The 21,578-nt window shown below is 39.3% G+C and overlaps 1 protein-coding gene across 4 annotated transcripts in view; it reads left to right on the forward strand.

The window, feature by feature from the left end:
• KANSL1 (KAT8 regulatory NSL complex subunit 1) overlaps nucleotides 1-21,578 on the forward strand; it is a 188,943-nt gene that overhangs the window by 140,949 nt on the left and 26,416 nt on the right. For all 4 annotated transcript variants that reach the window (XM_023510999.1, XM_023511001.1, XM_023511002.1 and 1 more), the window contains exons 5-6: nucleotides 11,128-11,243; nucleotides 12,006-12,201. In XM_023510999.1, the coding sequence (XP_023366767.1) occupies nucleotides 11,128-11,243; nucleotides 12,006-12,201 (312 nt within the window). The remainder of the gene's footprint in view (nucleotides 1-11,127; nucleotides 11,244-12,005; nucleotides 12,202-21,578) is intronic.

Consider the following 21,578-nt stretch of genomic DNA (forward strand, 5'->3'; position numbering starts at 1 on the left):
AAAAAAAAAAAAAGACAAAGCAGAACTGTTATGCGAAGACATAAAACAGAATACTCTGGAATCTATAAAAACTATCAGAACTGGGTAGCGCCTGTGGCTCAGTGGGTAGGGTGCCAGCCCCGCATACTGACAGTGGCAGGTTCAAACCCGGCCCTGGCCAGGTGTTGTTGTAGGCACCTATAGTCCCAGCTACTCAGGACTACTGAGGCAAGAGACTCACTTAAGCCCGGGAGTTGGAGGTTGCTGTGAGCTGTGTGACACCACGGCACTCTACTGAGGGCGATAAAGTATGACTCTGTTTCTATATTAAAAAAAAAAAAACTATCAGAACTATCACATGAATTTAGCCACATTCTAGAATACAGCGAATTATATTTCTTCTATTTGTTAGCAGCAAACAAGTGGCAAATGACTTTGAGAAACAGTTCCACCTGCAGTGGCATCAAGAAACAAAATACTTAGGAAAAAATCTAATGAAAGAAATTTATGACTTTATCACAGAAATCATAAACACATTTCTAAAAGATTAAAAATGACATAACCAAATCCAGATGTACTCTTTATTTGTGAATTAGAAGAATCAGTATTAAAATGTTAATAATCTCCCAACAGACATACAGATTTAATACAGACCCGATCACCCTAGCAGTCTTTTTGTGGGGGGAGGGTGTTGGTGGCAATTGAAACAGTTGTCAAATATGTATAAATAGAGACTTGAAGTGCTTTGGTTAATAGCCAAAACAATCTTATAAACAAGAATCAAATTGGCTGGGTGCAGTCACTCATGTCTCTAATCTTAGCCCTTAGGCTTCACTTGAAGCCAGGGTTGGTTTTTTTTGTTTTGTTTTATTTTTTTACAGTTTTAGGCTAGTGCTGGGTTTGAACCTGCCACGTCCAGCATATGGGGCTGGTGCCCTACTCCTTTGAGCTACAGGTACCACCGAAGCCAGGGGTTTAAGACCATTCTGAGCAATATAGCAAGACCCTATCTCTTAAAGTTTTTTTTTGAAAGTTATATTGTGGTTAGTACTTGTAGCCCCAGCTACTTGGCAGACTGAGGCTGGGCATCACTTGAGCCCAGGAGTTTGAGGTTGCAATGAGCTAAGATGAAACCTGTTAACATTTGGTGTATGGTGTATAATATTGTTAAAAGGTCTGCCCTATGTGTCTGTAAGTAAAATAAGGTACATTTCCTTGAGGGCAGGAGTTCTTCCATTAGGAATATAGCAGGAGTGTACAGAAGAGAGGAATTCTCAATATTCTCCTCAGGGCAGTAGAGGTACCTTCCTAGGGAAGGGTATGTTTGTTCTGAATCTTGTGCAGTTGGTGAAGAAGTGTGTAGGAAGTGAGTTCCAGCAGGGAGGGAGAGTGGCTTGGGTAATCAGAGAACTACAAAGACGTTTCTGTGATTGAATGTTGAATGTTCTGACCAATAGGTTATGGATTTATCTTAACAAGCATGTACTTTATCCTATTAACTGATAGGAAGACTGTATGAATGAAATTGCTTTTTAAAAAATTTTCAAAATATTAGGGGTTACACGAGTTTTGGTTACATAATTTGTTTTTGTACAGACTAAGTCAAAGTTGTAAGTGTGCCCTTCACTGAGATAGTGTGTGCAGTACCCACTAGGAATGGATTTCCCCAAACCTTCCTCACCCTCCTCCTTTTTGTTGAGTTTTACTTTCATATGTGCACAAGTGTTGATTGATGAGTTCCAGTTTAGTATTGAGTACATCTGGTGTTTGTTTCTCCATTCCTGTGATACTTCACTTAGGATGGTCTCTAGTTCCATCTAGGTTGTCAAAAAAGATCACTTTTTTATGGCTTTGTAGTACTCCATGGTATACGTATACCACATTTTATTCATTTGTGTATTCGTGGGCACTTGAGTTGTTGATATTTGCTTTTCAATGTTGGGTGAACTTTTTCCCCTATTTTTAAAAATGATTTTTAGATTTATAGGAAACTTGGGAAAGCAATACATTGTTCTCCAGGTAACCTTCACTCAGCTTCCTGTGGTGTTAACATCTTACTGTAATAACCATTGGACAGGCTCGGTGCCTGTGGCTCAAGCCGCTATGGTGCCAGCCACATACACCTAAGGTGGCAGGTTCGAATCCAGCCCGGGCCCACCAAACAGCAGTGATGGCTGCAACCAAAAAATAGCCGGGCGTTGTGGCGGGCGCCTGTGGTCCCAGCTACTTGGGAGGCTGAGGCAGGAGACTCACTTGAGCCCAGGAGTTGGAGGTTGCTGTGAGCTGTGATGCCACGACACTTTACCCAGGGGGACAGCTTGAGGCTCTGTCTCAAAATAAATAAATAAATAACCATTGGACAGTCAGCAAACCCAGGAAGTTAACACTGGCACAGTACTATACATAAATTATTTAAATTTCTGTATTATTAGTTTCCTCACCAGTGTCCTTTTTGTTGTCCAGAATCCTACGTTGCTTTGGGTTGTTACCTCTCTTAAATGTCCTTCAGTCTGAGCCTTCCTCAGATTTATCTTTCATTCACCCAATAACACAAAGTTATTTATTTCATATAATGTTCCTCAAGTTGGAGCTGTCAGGTGTTTTCTCGTTATTAGAGAGTATGCATTTTTCACAGAAATAATAGTGTTTTTCTCTTTGTATCCTATCAGGGAGTTCATGGTATTAATAGTCTTTTTACTGGTGATGGATAGGTTTGCTCCCCTGGTTAAGGTGGTGCCTGTCAGATTTCTTCCCTGTAAAGTTAGTATTTTTCGTGTTGTAATGAATATATTATGAGAAGACACTATGCAAATATTTTGTTGCTCATTTTATTTTCACTCACAATTTTGTCACTCAATGTCATATTTTTCTTACAACAGTTAATTGCTGTGTTGTTTACTGAATGGTGATGTTTCTGTTTTTTACATTTCTTAATTGTAATTCTGTTAAGGAGAGATTTCCCCCCTCCTTATTTTATTCACACAGTTGTGTATGTTTAATGGACTTGTGGGTATTTTATCCTATCCTGTTACTCTTTTCATTCAGTTGTCTCAACTCCAGGTATTAGGAGCTCTTTCACGTTAGCCTCTGTGTTCCTTTCAACATGTCTCCCTTATTTTTTGAAGTATTTACTTTCTGGCTCCAGAAGATGTTCTATAGTATTTTCACTTGCTCCAGTCCTATCTCTTTTTATTGGAAAACAGTGTTTGGAAACAGGATCTAGGTATTAGTTGTGCTCATTGCTACTTGGTGTCACTGCTTCTAGGATTTCTCAACAGACAAAATTAGGAAATATGCATGCATACACACACACACACACACACACACACACACACACGTACGTCTGTGTTTATTTCTATATAACCAGGACTTCATACAAGTTTAACACAGCAACCTTCCCACTTCCTTATTGTTACTTGTTCTATCCTAGTACCCCTAAAGTAGTTTCATAATTGCCATCTCATACCCCTCTGAGAAATAAGTGTCCTATCTAGATACAGTATCTCTGTACCATATGCTGGTGTTACATACAATCAGAATACTGTTTTCTGAAGTTACTTAGGTTTTTTTTTTTCCCACTTACACCTTTCAGTGTGATTGTTACTTTATGGTACAGTTAGGTTTCTACTAGGCTTTTTTTTTTTTTTTTTTTGCAGTTTTTGGCTGGGACTGGGTTTTAACCTGCCACCTACGGCATATGGAGCCAGCACCCTACTCCTTTGAGCCACAGGTGCTGCCCCTACTATGCTTTTAATCTAGTTCCTCCCGCAGCCGTGTGTCCCCCACCACTAAATAGGTTGTTTTTTGAATCTGTGATGAAACATGATCCTAAAAGGTAGATATTCTCTCTTCTTTACATCTCGTTCCCACTCACCCCATGTAGGCAAACAATTGCATTACTTTTTAGGTTATTTATTCTGTATTATTTTCGCACAAATGAGCAGAACATATTTTCTTAACTCCCACTCCCCTTGGGTAAATAGTTCATAAAAGTCTGGATTTGAAATTGAGGGTTTAGGGGGGTTATTTTGCAAAAGCATTGCTTTTATGGTTGCTGACAGATAATCTTGTTATCTGTGTATCAGTTTCTATTTGTGAAATGAGCCTTGTCCTTTTACCTTTTTCTTGCTCATCCTACTTCATGGAAGTGATTGAAGAAACAAGTAAACTACTAAAGTGAAGGACTGATGTTTTCTCAGAAGAAAGGCATGCTAAAATGTTAAGCTATTGCTATTTCTGTTAAAGTTCAAGATATTAAATAAGTTCTTTGTGCCATTGGTTAAGCAGGAATACTTTTCCTTGAAGTTTTGCAGTTACCAGGGACAGTGATGGTACATTGTGGTACGTTGGCTGACAAGAGTTTGGGGATAGAAAGTAAAGGGATAGATAATGGCTGGGAAATATTTGAATCACAGTATTAATAGACACTGACAAATTGGGCCTTTTAAGGTAAGTTGGACTATGGATTAAATAAGTTGAGCAGTAAGAATTTATAAAACTGCTTTTTGTGGGGCCAGGCACGGTAGCTCATGCCTGTAATCCCAGCACTTTGGCAGGCCGAAGTGGGTGGATTGCCTGAGCTCACAGGTCGAGACCAGCCTGAGCAAGAGCAAGACCCTGTCTCTAAAAAGAGCTGGGCATTGTGGCAGGCGCCTGAGATAAGACAATTGCTTGAGCCCAAGAGTTTGAAGTTGCTTTGAACTATGACACCGTGGAACTTTGCTGAGAATGACAAAGTGAGGCTATGTCGGGGTGGAGGGGCTGCTTTTTGTAATAGCTGTATTTTTATTTTATTTTTATTATTTTTGTTTCTGAGACAAAGTCTCACTATGTCACCCTTGGTAGAGTGCTGTGGCATCACAGCAACCTCAAACTCTTGGGCTTAAGCAATTCTCTTGCATTAGCCCCCCAAGTGGCTGGGACTATAGGCACCGCTACAGTGCCCAGCTATTTTTTGGTTGTTTTTTTTGTCATTTTTGTTTAGTAGGCCCAGATTGGGCTCGAATGCGCCTGCTTCGGTGTATGTGGCCAGTGCCCACTCAGTGAGCTATGGGCGCCAAGCCAATTGCTATATTTTCTTTAGATTCTATTAAATAGATACATACTTTCAGCAGTGTTGGTAAATATAAATCTTAGTTTTAGGAGCTGTTGGACTTAAAACAGCTTTATGCTAATTGAAATTTTAAAATAATATGCTAATTCAAAATTGTTCTCATGAATGTATAGATAACTATTTTATCCTCAATCTGCAGACATAGGAAAGTGAGGTACATAACCCATTTTATGCAGAGATTGAAGGCCAGATAAGTAACTTGACAAAAGTGCAATTTTCAGAACATTCCACATTTCCCCGAAAATAAGACCTACCCAAAAGACAGTGTCTTATTTTTGGGGAAACACGATAGTACAGTTTCATGGCCGTAGTACTAGTTAGGGGAAATGCCTAATGTATTATTTATTGGCCAGCAATATTTTGGTAATTTTAAGTAAAACTATGCAGAGTTTAATGGAAATGGGGAGCTTGAGACATGAAATAACTTATACAAAGTAAAAAACTAATTTATTTTGAGCTAAGAATAAAAATGTAATTACTGTCACCCAGTTAACCCTACCCCCCATTTTAATTCAGTTTCTCAGAGAATGACTAACCAAAACCAAATTGTTAAATTTTCTAGCCAGATGATTGTGATGCGTTTAAGTAAATGATATTTCAAGCAGGTGTAACATGGCATTAATTAAATGACTAAAGTAAAAATATATGTGCATATTTGCAGTTAGAATTTAATTTTGTTGTGTTTTAAAATGTGTGCCTCTTTTTTTTTTTTTTTAAACCCCTTTACTTACTGATAAAAACAGATCTAGTGGGTATTGGTTCTTAGACCTCAGAAAAACCCACCCCTGTGAAAACTCTTTAATTTAATCTCAGCTTTTGTTCAAGGGCTCTTTGTCACACTTACCTGGTCTGGCCAAGAGGGTAAAGTAATGAATCAGACAGATGCCTGCTTTATGTGAACAACAAATTTGAATCTCTTTGCTGTTATTTTATGCTGTACACCTGGTCCTTTGGATGGGTGGGGGCATAGTTTAGCAACCCTTCTTGCTAAGTCCACCTGGAAGATTGCTCCAAAAGGTAATCCCCTGGGGCCCTGCTTTGGAGAGGAAGGGATAACAGAAACACTATCTACCACTTTAGCTTTTCTTTTCATTCTGGCTGTCAGATACATAGATCTTCAGTACATTTGTATGTCAAATAAATGCAAATGGATGCTTCTGTGATCTTTTCTATCCCCTGGGTGGGAGAGTCTTAAATTCTTTCACTCTTTCTATATTTTATTTTTTTTAGTTGAATGACAGATATCTGAGTCAAGTTTTAGTTTTTAAAAAACTAATGTTGTAAATCACTGAAGTAGTAATGATCAAACTTAAATTAGTACGCAGATTTAACATTTCTGAAGTATTAATGTTTATATTCTGTTTGCAGCATTTTAGACTCGTTTTGTCTTTTTTTTAAAGACAGAGTCCCACTGTCACTCCAGTAGAGTACAGTGGTGTCATAGCTCACAGCAACCTCCAACTCTTGGGTTCAAGCAGTCCTCTTGCCTCAGTTTTCCTATTTTTAGTAGAGATGGGGTCACTCTTGCTCAAGCCTGTCTCAAACTCCTGAGCTCAAGCTATCCACCTGCCTGGGTCTCTCGGGTATTATATGAGAGCCACAGTGCCTGGCCTCATTCTGTCTTAAGGCATTGTGAATGTGTTTGTGTGTTTTTCTTTTCCCAAATTGAACGGTGATATTGGGTTTAATATTTTAAACTCTTAGTATTTGATAACGAGTGATCATGCTTGCCCAAATTCCCTGCTTTTGGATATCAGTTTGATTGTGGAATTTCCCAAGATATCTGAGCAGATCCTCCTGAATATCCAGTGTTTCCTGATATTGTGGAGATTGGAATCCTAGGATAGTCCCTTTCTGATTTATATGTTCTTTATCTCTGTGCTTTTATGTGCCCAACAAGATTTCTCTTCTGCCTATTGACTTCAATTTTAAATTGAAGTACCCCAGAAAAGTTTAGATTTCCTTTGGAAAATCAGTAACATTCATATTAAAGATTAATAACATTTAAGTATACATTACATATTAGTAAGCATGAAAAACAAGACAGCAAGACAGGAGAATCCCTTGAGTTCAGTTCAAGACCAGCCTTAGCAGGGATCAGCCTGAGCAAAAGCAAGATCCTGTCTACTAAGAATTTAAAAAAAGAAAAAAAAAGTAGTCTTGGCTGGGCACAGTGACTCATGTCTGTAATCCTAGCACTCTGGGAGGCCTAGGCGGGTGGATTGGTTGACCTCAGGAGTTTGAGGCAAGCCTGAAACTTTTCATGCTTACAAATGTGTAATATATAAATGTTATTAATCTTTAATGTGAATGTTCCTGATTTTCCAAAGGAAATCTGAACTTTTCTTCGGTACCATAGCTCACAGCAACTAGGGCAAAGGTTAATGTGAATGTCTACCCAGGGCAAGGGAGTAAGGCTCTGTCTCAGAAGAAAAAAAGAGAAAGTAGGCTGACAGGGTATGATGGCTCACACCTATAATACTAGCACTCTGGGAGGCTGAGGCAGATGGATTGCCTGAGCTTGGAGGTTTGACACCAGCCTGAGCAAGAGCAAGACCTCACCTCTAAAAATAACCAGGTGTTGTGGCGGGTGCCTGTAGTCCCAGCTGTTTTGGGGGGCTGAGGCAGGAGGATTGCATGAACCCAGAAGTTTGAGGTTGCTTTTGAGTTAGACTGATGCCATGGCATGCATTCCTAGGCAACAGAACGAAACTCTGTCTCAAGAAAGAAAGAAAAACAAGACAGGCTATAAGCAGCAGTTTGCTATGGGTGGTGAGAACACTTGGGCTTTTACTTCTTTAAACTTTCTGTAAGAAAGAAAATTGTTTTGAGAGATTTCGTTGAAGAATGGCAACACTTGGTCTTTTTTTTTTTTTTTTGAGACAGAGCCTCAAGCTGTCCCCCTGGATAGAGTGCCATGGCATCACAGCTCACAGCAACCTCCAATTCCTGGGCTCAAGCAAGTCTCCTGCCTTAGCCTCCCAAGTAGCTGGGACCACAGGCACCCGCCACAACGCCCAGCTATCTTTTGGTTGCAGCGTCGTTGTTTGGCAGGCCTGGGCTGGATTCAAACCCTCCACCTTAGGTGTATGTGGCCTTAGCCACTTGAGCCACAAGTGCCAAGCCGCAACACTTGGTCTTGACAAGTGTCCTTGCTGTTAGATCTCATAGTCCCTACCAGAAAACTTAATCAAAGGAAGAATCACCCATCATGTAAGCATGGTACCTTGTAGAATATATGGATTATGTAATGCACATCACTGCCATAAGTTAATGATAAAAGCTATATGAGTAAATATAAAATTGGCAGACATTCTTTAGATTGGTATGCTAGTAAAAAGCGCATAGTGACAGCATTTTTGTATTGAAAGGAAACTTTGAAAGTCACATATCTGCTACTTTATGCCATCATAAACCTTAATAGTTTTGATTTTCTTGACTTGTGTCATACATACCATATTGACAGGGTTCTCCCTGTATAGTAAATCTTCAGAAGACATTTATCTGGTATTTTAAATATAAAAATACCATAAAGAAATTTCCTGCTATACTTTCTGTCTTGTCATGTATGTAGATTTTTAGTTAATTACAATTATATTAAAATACCAAATTTACCCCCTTTTCTAAAGCAGTTTCTGTTACTATGTAAAAGACTTATTTTTTCTCTTTAAATATTTGTCAGGCATAAGGGGAAAAGAAATATCTTTTATGGTTTTTAATATTTTGATCTTGTATACCACACTTAGAACTTTTCCTGAGATGTCAAGTATTTAAATTATTGAGTAGGGGCAACACCTGTGGCTCAGTGGGTAGGGCATTGGCCCCACATACTGAGGGTGGCAGATTCAAACCTGGCCCTGGCCAAACTGCAACAACAAAAATAGCCGGGCATTGTGGCAGGCGCCCATAGTCCCAGCTACTTGGGGGGCTTGCCCAAGAGAATCGCCTAAGCCCAGGAGTTGGAGGTTGCTGTGAGCTGTGGTGCCACGGCACTCTATCAAGGGCAGTAAAGTCTCTGAAAAAATAATGAATACTCCGTCTCCAAAAAAAATCAATAAAATAAATAAATAATTGAGTAAATACTACAGTGTTTGTTGAGTTATTTCAGGGTAGATTTTTAAGATTGGTTAAAATATTTTCTCAGAAGATATGAATATCTTTATAATACTATATTGCTTTCCAAAGGAAATCAGTATTGAGTTTAAGGTAATGAGTCTGTGTACCAAAGTTATCATACTTTTGATTGCATTGACTACAGTTGTTGATGATGTCTGTGATACGTTATACATTACTAAATATACAGGGTATTCAGTAAAGACCCAATGTTCACTCATTGTAACATGACTTGGCTGTGTATATATTTTGATCGGGTTTTTAGGTTGGTTTGTGTTAAAAATTTTAAAATATCTTCCCAGTCTGTTCGTTTTTTTGGTACTTGTCTAGAACTGTTTTTTAGATCTGCACATCCTTTGGTGTTTCTCCTTAGGGAGGTGAAGATCAAAAAGGAATTTAGCAATACTGAAAAATAGAATTTCAGCTTTAAGATATAGGCCTTAGAAATGTACTGGTAGTGGTTATAAGAAGCAAAACTTTGTAATACCCCCCCCCCCATCAGTTGTTATACAAGGAAACAAACACCTCAGCCTTTCCTTCACATTTCTGCAACTTCCAGAACTGAGAGGTAGCTGGATATACAGATTTGTTTGTTCTTCTGAAGTGCTATGTGATTGGCACTCGCAGCTGCCCCTGTTCCTTTTGAATCTAATAAATGACACAATTTGTTTTGAATATTAGAATTCAGTGTTTTTCATATTGTTCCTCTATTTCTGTGATTTATTTTTATATTCTAAAAAATACTCAATTTGCATTTGCAGTAGAGTTTTCATTGTGGCTCAATTCGTAATTGCCAAGTTGTGGAAGCAACCTAAGTGCCTATCAACCCACAAATGGATCAATAAACTGTGGTATATTTATATACCATGAAATATTATTCAACCATTAAAAAGATAGAGATTTTATATCTTCTACATTTACCTGGATGGAATTGAAATGCATTCTTAGTATAAAGTATTGCAAGAATGGAAAAATAAATATCCAGTGTTCTCCATACTAACATATAAATAATTACATGCTTATTAGAACAATAAACACTAATACAGTCCAGTTCAGCAGTAAAGGGAAGGGAGGGTGGGGAAGACATTTGGCAGAAGGAGGGAGGACATGAGGCAGGATCTCACCTGATGTACACTCTGTGAGGGGCTCTTCTACAATGGAACTTTACTCTAGAAGTGAGAACAACGTAACCTAAAAACTGTACCCTCATGTTAATTTGAAAAAATTAAAAAAATACAATAAAATAAAAAGTACTTGATACAAATAGTCTTTAAGACAGTAGTTACTCCCTAATAGAATTAACACACATGCATGTATATTTTTGAACAAAATACAGTTTTTAGAAAACAAGCTTTCAGCATATACTGCAGACTTAACTTACACAGCCATTAACTGCATTTCAGTTTCCTCTAAGTTGTCTTAATACTAATGTTTAGTTGTGTCCTTGATTTAGATCCGGCATCCCCAAACTACTGCCCACAGGCCACATGTGGCCCGCTGAGGAAATTTATCTGGCCCGCCGGGTATTTGCCGCCACTGCCTGTCCTGCTTAGCAGCCAACTTGTGCCAGGGCCGGCAGTCTGGCCCTCCAACAGTCTGAGGGACAGTAAACTGGCCCCCTGTTAAAGTTTGAGGACCCCTGATAGATGAAGGCTCATGTTATTGTGTAATTATTTTTGCTAAGCTTCTAATCCATGTAATCGTTAAGATTATTTCCTTGTCAGAAGGTAGTCTGAAATACTTGGGTTCCTCAACACTCTTTGCCCAAAGCAAAAGCTAATTGTCATGTAAGCTTTGGTTTTCAAGTTGGTGATCTGAAATGTTAGGTGCGTCGTGCAAATGAAATAGTACTGCTTTTCAAGCAGAGGTGCTGTTGAGTAAATGATGATCAATGTGTTTTCTTTTTCTTTTCCCTTGTTCAGATTGAAACTGTTTCTCAGCCACTAGAAAACCATGGTGCCCCCGTTGGTCATATTTCTGAGTCATTGTCTACCAAATCGTGTGGAGCACTAAGACCCGTTAATGGAGTTATTAATACGTAAGTTTAACCCTTCTACTTTTTATACTTAACTGGGCTGGTAAAAGGTATTGTGGAACTCATAGTTATCTCTGGCCAGTACTGACCCTGGTTTTGATTCAAAAATCTTACCACTTTGTTAGTATTGCATGTTTCCTACTATAGCAAGTGTATTTTAATTAATATATTTGTGTATTTTCCTTTTACCTGCTATGGTCTAAAATGGACTGAGCTGTGAGAAAAAAGGTCCCATAGTTATTGTGAATCATTACTGTTGGTCTTGGAGGAATTCCCCTGTATTGTTTATATAAGCTGCTCTACTCTGCTCTACAGATGAAATCCCTGAAGGCTATGTTTGTTAATGTATACTTAAGATTTAAGGAGTCTTTATACACATGAATGATGTATACACATCTCTAAGATTCAGGTTTCATAGAACTGATTCTAAGGCATCCCATTAACATTTGCAAAATGTATTGTTTTGTGAATTGTAATTTTCTAGACTTACTCATAATGTTTTTATTTCAGAAGAGAATCACTAGACTTGAATTCACTTACTGACACTTCTGTGCTTTTCAGAGTGATACAGGTAGTGTGTGTCAAGATCCTTACACATAAGCACACACAGTGAGATTGGTAGACATCAGGAGATTACCTGCTTCTGCTCTGTAATGCCTATTTGCCTCTGTGAGCATTTGCAAGTAGAGGAGGTTAGACCAATAATAAAGGCTTTGTTTCTTTGTATTTTCTGGGAAGTGAATACTCTTCCTTCTCCTTGTATAGTCTACAGCCTGTCTTGGCAGACCACATTCCAGGTGACAGCTCTGATGCTGAGGAACAATTACATAAAAAGCAACGACTGAATCTAGTTTCTTCTTCATCTGATGGCACCTGTGTGGCAGCCCGAACACGTCCTGTACTGAGCTGTAAGAAACGGAGGCTTGTTCGACCCAACAGCATCATTCATCTTTCCAAGAAGGTCAGTACCAGTGTCAAACAGTGACCCAGATGCTCAGAGGGATTAGTCTCTTGCCAACTTTGGTTTATTTAGTGTTTTCCAAACTTGGCTAACTACCAAGGTTTCCTAGGGAGCTTTATAAAATACTGGGTTCCTGGGCCCTGTTTCCTAGAGATTTTGAATCACTTGCTCTGGAGTTGGGCCTGGGAATCTTGTTTTCATAAAACAAAAAAGCTCCTAGGTGACTCTTCAGCCAGGTTTGGCTTAAGCTTTTTAATAGAAATAGGAGAGACTGGAAGTTGTAAGTGCTTCCATTAACACTTGAAGGAGGTTGGTGTTTCTTCTTACTTGTTCTTTTATCACCAAAAATGGCAGTGTAGGGTGCTTTGTCTTAAAAATGAATCTTTAAGACCAGCTTGGGTGGCTTATGCCTGTATTCCAGCACTCTAGGAGGCTGAGGCTGGAGGATCACTTAAGGTCAGGAGTTAAAGATCAGCCTCAGGAGCAAAGTGAGGTCCCCATCTCTACTAAAAATAGAAAATTTAGCTGGGTGTGGTAGCACATGCCTGCTGAGGATTGCTCAAACCTAGGAATTTCAGGTTGCTGTGAGTTAAGCTAAGGCCGTGACGCTCTAGCCAGGGGAACAGAGGGAGAGACTTTGGCTCCAAAATCAAAACCAAACCAAAATCTCCACTATAATGTTTAAGTTGATGTTAACTAAAGAAAGAATGTTTGTCTTCACAAAGAAAATGGAAATTAAATCACAACTGCAGGGAAAAGTGAAGATGATTTATATTTGGGTTTAAATCATGGCACTATAGTTTAGAAGTTTTGTGATTTGGTGCATGCAAACCACCTCTGTCCCCACTCCTGCAAAGTCTTGGGTATCTCATGTGGTTATTTGAAGATTAAATGAAGAAATGTATGTGACATGCTTGTTGGGGTATCTGGCTGATAAGTTCCAAGTACAAAATGGCTATTACTGTTATTACCACTTTTGTTTCTGTCCTTTTATTCATTCAACAAATATTTGTTAGACTTCTATAATGAGCTACACCTGTCCTAGGTGTTGGGCATACAGCACTAAACAAACCAGATAGAAATCCTTACCTTGTGCCTGTAATATTAATTAAATCCTGAAGAGACAAATGCAGCCAAGGAGAATAGAGAGTACTGGGGAGCACAGACAAGGAAGAGGTATGGGAATTAGGCCTTTGATGTATTCCAAGAGTTAGAGATATGAAAGATGAGGAAAGGAGTGACTAATAAAAGTAGAAGGAAGACCAAACATGTAGTATGTGGAAGGCAAGCAAAGAGTATTTTAGAGAGGGAAGAGTGATCACCTGACTCAGATGCCAAGGACAAGTCAAAGTGAAGACTGAGAAATGAGTCAGTTGAATTTGGTGGGCCAGGGTTGTTCGGGACATTGTTGAGCAGTTTTGGTAGAGGGGGAGAGGGTGAAAACTTTGTTAGAATGAGTTCAGGAGAAAGTGGTACACAAGGGACTGAGGAAACTAATATACGTAACACTTTCAAAGACTGTTTTTCTAAAGGAGAGCAGAGAAATGTCTCACTGAGGGAGAATTTTTGATGGGTCTATTAACAGTGTATTTGCTAGTGATAAAAAGGGAGAGGAGAGAATTGCTCGGAACCATTAGTGTTTGGACAGTGAATTTTCAAAGCCTGATTTGTTTTGTTCTAGTATGCAGTTGTACTATATAAGCTTGCCATGATCTTTTTAAAAGAAAGTATTGTGAAAATTGTCAAGCAATACCTTTTCTATTACAGGTAGAGTCTATTCTTCAGGCTGTACTTGTAATACCAAAATACCAGAAATAGAAAGAATAAGATGTTTGGCAGGTTTGTCAGATTGACATTTAAGTTCCTCAATTATTTATTTAGTAGTCACAAATCTAAATAATTTTGTGAAGAGTTGATAACAGAAAAGCCAGAAAGCAGCATATTCCTGTCAAATATAGAAAAGTAGCTTTTTGTCATGTCCTGATGTTTTTAACAGAGTGCTTTTATATTAAACAACAACAAACACTTTATGAAAAAATAGTGTCCTTCCAGGAGGCACCTGTGACTCAGTGAGTAAGGTGCCTGCCCCATGTACTGAGGGTGGTGGGTTCAAGCCCAGCCCCGGTCAAACTACAACCAAAAATAGCTGGATGTTGTGGCAGGCACCTGTGGTCCCTTGGTCCCCAGCTACTTGGGAGGCTGAGGCGAGAGAATCGCCTAAGCCCAGGAGCTGGAGGTTGCTGTGAGCTGTGACACTACTGCACTCTACCAAGGGGGACAAAGTGAGACTTTGTCTCTTAAAAAAAAAAGTAAGACTCTGTCTCTTAAAAAAAAAGTATCCATCCTTCCTGTGTTGGCACCTTGCCAGCCACTACATTATGATATCCAGAGACGTTACAAAAATTTTCTGGAAATAACCAAATAACCCGGCCTCCTGGGTTATTTTATTATTATTAATAAACAATAATAAATTATTATTGTTACTGTTTGTAAAGTAGCAAACTCCCTTCTACTCCATGCCTAAGAACTAGTGTAATTTTGAATGTACATGTAAAATTTTAAAATACATTTGAGAAAAGATGTAGGCAAATAACTAAAGACCCTTTGGTTTCAGCACCAGTTTCTAAAATAGAATTCTGACATGCAAAGTAAGCTGCATGAAAAACAAAATAAACCACTTCCGAAAATAAACCCTTTAGTAGAAATTGGAGAGTTCTAGCCAAGTTAGAGACAAATGCCATTCCTTCTATCTTGATTGGTTTACTATGTCTTGCCTTCTAACCAAGTTCTTTACCTTCGTGGAGCTTACTTTCTAATGACAGTGCAAAGAAGTTAATGGATAAGGCCAGGGTGGTGGGTCACCCCTCTAATCCTAGCACTTTGGGAGGCCGAGGCGGGTATATTGCTTGAATTCACAAGTTCGACACCAGCCTGAGCAAAAGCGAGATCCCATTCCTACTAAAATTAGAAAAACTGAGGCAAGAGGATTGCTTGAGCCCAAGAGTTGGAGGTTGCTGTGAGCTATGACATCATAGCACTTTACCCAGGTTGACAGCTGGAGACTGTCTCCAAAAAAAAAAAAAAAGGTTAACAGATAAAGTTATTTTATGATTTTGATAAATGGTAAATGAGTCACATTTGTAGCGGTAAAATGGGCTTTCAAGTTTATGAAGAAAAAAATCTATTGGGATTGTTTTTGGTTTAATTCAAATTTCAGTTACAATTGGTCTCTCCACTCCTTTCCCCAAAAGTTGAGTTCTAGTATATTTATTATAGTATAGACAACAAATGATCATTGTCAATCTTTTGGCCTCTCCTACATTTTAAATTAACTCTCTTACAGTCTAAAGTGAAACATAAAACTCACTAATTGTGTTTTTATTATTTATTTATTTATTTTGAGACAGAGTCTCATGATGTCGCCCTTGGTAGAGTGCTGTGACGTCACAGCTCACAGCAACCTCACACTCTTGGGCTTAAGTGATTCTCTTGCCTCAGCTTCCCAAGTAGTGGGGACCACAGATGCCTGCCACACTGCCCAGCTATGTTTTGTTGTAACTGTCGTCGTTTAGCAGGCCTGGGCTGGGTTTGAACCTACTAACCCCGGTGTATGTGGTCGGCACCCTACCCACTGAGCTATGGGTGCCAAGCCTTAATTGTGTTTTTAAGGTCTATCAGCTTAGTTCAGTCACGGCTAGACTGTATCTTAAAATTGAGATGCATATTAAGTGTAGTAGTACATTTCTTTTGGCTGTTAAAGACTTTTTAATATCATTAGTATATTTCAAAATTTGTGACTAGAACAAAGGGTTCTATCGGTAAGTAAACTTTTTGGAAATAAACAGCAATGAGACCTATTGGTATATAATGAAAGGCCCTGAATGCTCAAACTATTGATTTTTTTTTTTTTTTTAAACAGTGTCACTCTGTCGCCCTCTGTAGAGTGCAATGGCATCATAGCTCACAGCAGCGTCAAACTCTTGGGCTCAAGTGATTCTTTTGCCTCCGCTTTCCGAGTAGCTGGGACTATAGGTGGCCACTCCAATGTCCAGCTATTTTTTAGAACAGGGTCTGTCTCTTTTTCAGGCTGGTCTTGAACTCATAAGCTCAGGCATTCCACCTGGCTCAGCCTCCCAGAGTGCTGGGATTATAGGCATGAGCCACTGCACCCTGCCTAGCCTCTAGGGTTTTAAACTTGTGAGCAGAGAGTATCAATCTGAAAGTAGTTTGAGGTGTATTGGCACAAAAGAAATAGGAGGCAGAAAAACTGCCAATAGTAATAATCCTGGGGAAAAGGACAGTCTGGTGGCTATAAAGTTTTAAATACATAATCGATTTTAAAGGTAATCCTAAGGAATCACTAAGGAATGGTGACTCAGAATTGGGAGGACAAAGATCTTTTAGAATGGCAGAGCAGTGTTGCCTTCCATAGAAATGGGTAAAACTCAGGGAGTAAAGTGTTGAGATCACTTATATTAGCCTACAGTTGGGCAAAATCATCTAATAAAAGCCTATTTTTTAATGAAATGTTGAATATTTTTTGTAATTTTTTGAATACTGTTTTGAAAGTGAAAAGCAAAGTATTCGTTGATACTTGAAATACACATTTTACCAAGTGCATATTGCTTTTGCATCATCATAGACTATATATATCCTGTTCTAGTACCATTACATTATACTTTTCATGATACTAATGTTACAGTATATGTTTGTGCATTCTTTTGCATTTTTCTCATCATTTACTTCTAGCATTTTGAGTTTTTTTGTTTTGTTTTGTTTTGTTTTATGAGACCAAGTCTTGCTCTGTTGCCCTGGTTACAGTGCAGTGGAACCATCATAGCTCACTGCAACCTCATGCTATCCTCTTGTCTCAGGGTCCCAAGTAGCTAGGACTACCAGTGTGCATCAGGACACCCAACTCATTTTTCTTTTCTTTTCTTTTCTTTCTTTCTTTTTTTTTTTTTTTTTTTTTTGTTGTCTTTTTTTTGTTGAGGGGTGGGGAGTCCTTGTTCTTGTTGGGGCTGGTCTCCAAACTCCAGACCTCAAAGCAGTTTCCTGCCTCAGGCTCCCAGAACGCTAGACTTACAGCCATGGGCCATAGTGTCCAGCCTAGCAGTATTTTTTTCTATCTTCTTTATTTATTTTTTCCAATTTTTTTTTTTTTTTTTTTTGAGACAGAGCCTCAAGCTGTCCCCCTGGGTAGAGTGCCGTGGCATAGCTCACAGCAACCTCCAACTCCTGGGCTCAAGCGAGTCTCCTGCCTCCGCCTCCCAAGTTACTAGGACCACAGGCGCCCACCACAACGCCCGGCTATTTTTTGGTGGCAGCATCATTGTTGTTTGGCGGGCCCAGGCTGGATTCGAACCCGCCACCTTAGGTGTATGTGGCTGACACCTTAGCCACTTGAGCCACAGGCGCCAAGCCCCTTTTATTGCAATTTCATAATGTTACAGGGTTTCCAGTGTTTTGGTTATATGCATTATTTTTTGTACAGTCTGAGCCAGGCATTTTGTTTTTTATTCATATGAAACATGAAAATGATTTAGATTTTTTTTAAATATCCTGAAAGTCTATTTTACTAGGGATTTTATTAAATAAAGAATAGTTTTTAATTTTGTATTCAGTTGGCTTTTTTTTTTGAGACAGAATCTCACTGTGTTGCCCTGAGTAGAGTGCCTTGGGGTCACATCTCACAGCAACCTCAAACTCTTTGGGCTTAAGCAATTCTCTTGCCTCAGCCTCCCAAGTAGCTGGGACTATAAGTGCCCATCACAGTGCCTGGCTATTTTTTGTTGCAGTTGTCATTGTTGTTTAGCTGACCCAAGCCAGGTTTGAACCTGCCACCCTGGGCATATGTGGCTGGCGCTATGGGTGCCAAGCCTTTATTCAGTTTTTAAACCAGACATAAAATAGTTAGCTAGGCTTAATTTGATTATAAGTAATTTCAGTTAACTGTTAGTAAACAGTTCTTTTTATACCTTCATATCCCCATATACCAAAGTCTTCATTTGGATTTGTAATTCTTTTTTTTTATTATTATTTTTATATATGTATGTGATTATTAGGTTTCCACTTTTTGCTTTCACATAATTAAAATGGTTTAAAATTTGACAACAATAACAATGTTTAAGATAAGGACTAGAAACCAAAACCTCATAAAGAATGAATGAAGATAAATACATTCAGAAAAGAAATCAGACGATTGCTGCAACGAAGTATTAAGCAATAATACAGTAACAGTAATGCAAAGAAAGTAACGTTCACATTGTCAAATAAGAGTATGCCTATTATAAAATGCTTTGACTTTGAGGTTCAGTGTGGACTCATCAGTTAACTTATTATTTTTCCCCAAAGTCTCAAAAAATACATAACTAATATTTTTAATAAAAAAAAGATAATTTTAAAAAATAGATTATGCCAAATCTTATAAACAATAGAAAATAGATTTATAATTCTTTAGTGATTAGAGTATTCCTTTTTGAGTAGGAAAATTCTTAGCTCATAACCTCTGTCACTTAAAACTCCATTTCATTGTCTTTAGGGAGTGAAGGTGGGATGTTAGTTTTGATTTTTGCACAGAAGGAAGACTGGTGCCAATCTTACTTTCATTCCCTTATATTGGTGACCACTTCTAGTCTGTACTGCCCAGTATAGTAGCCATTATCTACGTATAGCTATTTATATTTAAATGAGATTCACACCAGCCACATTGTCCAATGTGACTGGCAGCCACCATATGGGTAATGCAAATAAGGAATGTTGTCATCATTGCAAAATTGCTATGTGCAGTGCTGCAAAGGTTTTTTTTTTTATTTAGTTCTGTCAGGTTTTATTCTGTACCACCTTTGGTTTTGCTTCCCTTAGTTTTATAGTTGCCTCTCTTCAGTGTACCACTTATCTGTTATTGTTTTCTATCCTTTGTGTTCTTATTCATGTTAAAAAAAAATTGAGTGATACTTGTTAAAAGCATTGTAAGGAAGCCTTTAATGGGGGAGTATTATGATTGGTATAGGGATCACTGGGATGGAATTTTGCAGTGAGATTGGGCTCAGCTCCAAATACAGCATGGGCAAGTTGGAATTAATAGCCAAGGAATTGGGGAGGGTTGTGTGTGTGTGTGTCAATCAATGGATAATTATTAAGAGGAGGCATCAAGGGCAGGGAGGTATTCTGGCTTAACTGACCTAACAGGATTCTTGCTGAAGGCAGGTCAAAATAATCAGACTTCACCTGGGAGATAGAGAAGACTGAGAGTGATTATATGGTTGAAGGTGGGAGGAAGGGGTTTCAGTTAAACGGATGTAGTAGGGTAGTAGGGTTCTTGATAAAACTAGATTTTTTACAAGGAAATGCACAAGTGGGCCCAAGAAAAGTTCAAAAGCTTGACTAAAGATTGGTTAAGCAAAGAATCTTTTTACTGCCTGCTCCTGTGGTCACTAAATTTGTATGGCAAGATATTGGTGCAGTTTGTGTGCACATGCAGTTATGCACCAGATAAGAATGCTTTAGCACTATATTGTTAATGTACCATTTCTGTGTGTAGGTAAGTCTGCATACACTTACCCATTGTGTTCCAGTTGCTTACAGTACTACAGTAACATGCCATGCAGGTTTGTAGCCTAAAAGCAATAGGCTATGCTGTGTAGTAGGCTGTACCTGCACTCCCCATCCCCTGGGTCTGTTAAGAATGGGCCACACAGTAGGATGTGAGCAATGGGTGAGGGAGTAAGACTTTATCTATGTTTACAGCCTCTCCCCGCCAGTGGCGTAGGATTCGATAAGGAGTTCAAACCCTCCTGTAAACTGCACATGTGAGGGATCTAGGTTGCATGCTCCTTATGAGAATCTAATGTCAGATGATCTGAAAGGGAGGTGTAATGTGCTTGAATCATCCCCAAACCATTAAATATCCCATTATCCACCCCACCCTCCAATGGGAAGATTGTCTTCTGTAAACCAGTCCCTGGCGCCAAAAAGGCTGGGGACCACTGGGCTATATATACTATCTTGGTTTGGATGACAAAATTGCTTAACAGTGCAATTCTCAGAATATATCTCTATCATTAAGATGACACATAACTGGTTCGGCGCCTGTGGCGCAAGTGGCTAAGGCGCCAGCCACATACACCTAAGGCGGCAGGTTCGAATCCCCAGTCAGGGCCCGCCAAACAACAATTATGGCTGCAACCAAAAAATGGCCAGGCGTTGTGGCGGGCGCCTGTGGTCCCAACTACTTGGGAGGCGGAGGTAGGAGACTCGCTTGAGCCCAAGAGTTGGAGGTTGCTGTGAGCGTGATGCCATGGCACTCTACCCAGGGGGATAGCTTGAGGCTCCATCTTAAAAAAAAAAAAAAGATGACACATAACTGTAATTACTAAGTATTAAATGTTAGCTGCTAACTTCCTTTTCATAGCATAGGGACTATGAATAAAATATTGCAGGAAAAAGGAAGCAAATCTGACATTCAGAAAGAGCATACTCCTAGAAAATGAAAATTTAAATTCTTAAAGATTGGGCGGCACCTGTGGCTCAGTGAGTAGGGTGCCAGCCCCATGTATCGAGGGTGGCAGGTTCAAACCCAGCCCTGACTGACCAAACTGCAACAAAAAAATAGCCGGGCATTGTGGCAGGCACCTGTAGTCCTGGCTACTTGGGAGGCTGAGGCAAGTGAATTGCCTTAGCCCACGAACTGGAGGTTGCTGTGAGCTGTGACACCATGGTACTCTACCAAGGGTGACAAAATGAGACTCTGTCTCTTAAACAAAATTAAAGATTCATTTTCTTTGGCAGACATGCCAATGTTAAAATTATAGCTGTAAGTTAAAAGCTACATAGAATAAGAGGCTACGTTTACTGAACTTTTTATTCCCAGATTAATATGAGGGTGTAAACGTTTGCACTTGTTAAAGTATCTTTTATTTATTAGGTAAAGTCCCACTTGTAGTTGTGTCCTGCACCCAGGAGGTGTGCCATGTGCCCTTACATTTTTCCCATTAGGTGGGAGCACACCCTTCTTCTACCTCTTCCCCTTTCCCCGTCCTTACTGAGATTTTTTAATCACTTCACTTTCTTAATTACTCTGAGCTTTGTAATAAGAATAAATGTAAACTTTTTTCTTAGAAAAGATAACATGTAGGTTCGGCGCCTGTGGCTCAAGCGGCTAAGGTGCCAGCCACATGCACCTAAGGTGGTGGGTTCGAATCCAGCCCGGGCCTGCCAAACTACAATAATGGCTGCAACCAAAAAAAAAATAACAGGGCGTTGTGGCGGGCGCCTGTGGTCCCAGCTACTTGGGAGGCTCAGGCAGGAGACTTGCTTGAGCCCAGGAGTTGGAGGTTGCTGTGAGCTGTGATGCCACAGCACTCTACTCAGGGGGA

Source organism: Otolemur garnettii, unplaced genomic scaffold, assembly GCF_000181295.1.
Source record: "Otolemur garnettii isolate 467f Iridium unplaced genomic scaffold, OtoGar3 scaffold00018, whole genome shotgun sequence".
Lineage (NCBI taxonomy): Eukaryota > Metazoa > Chordata > Mammalia > Primates > Galagidae > Otolemur > Otolemur garnettii.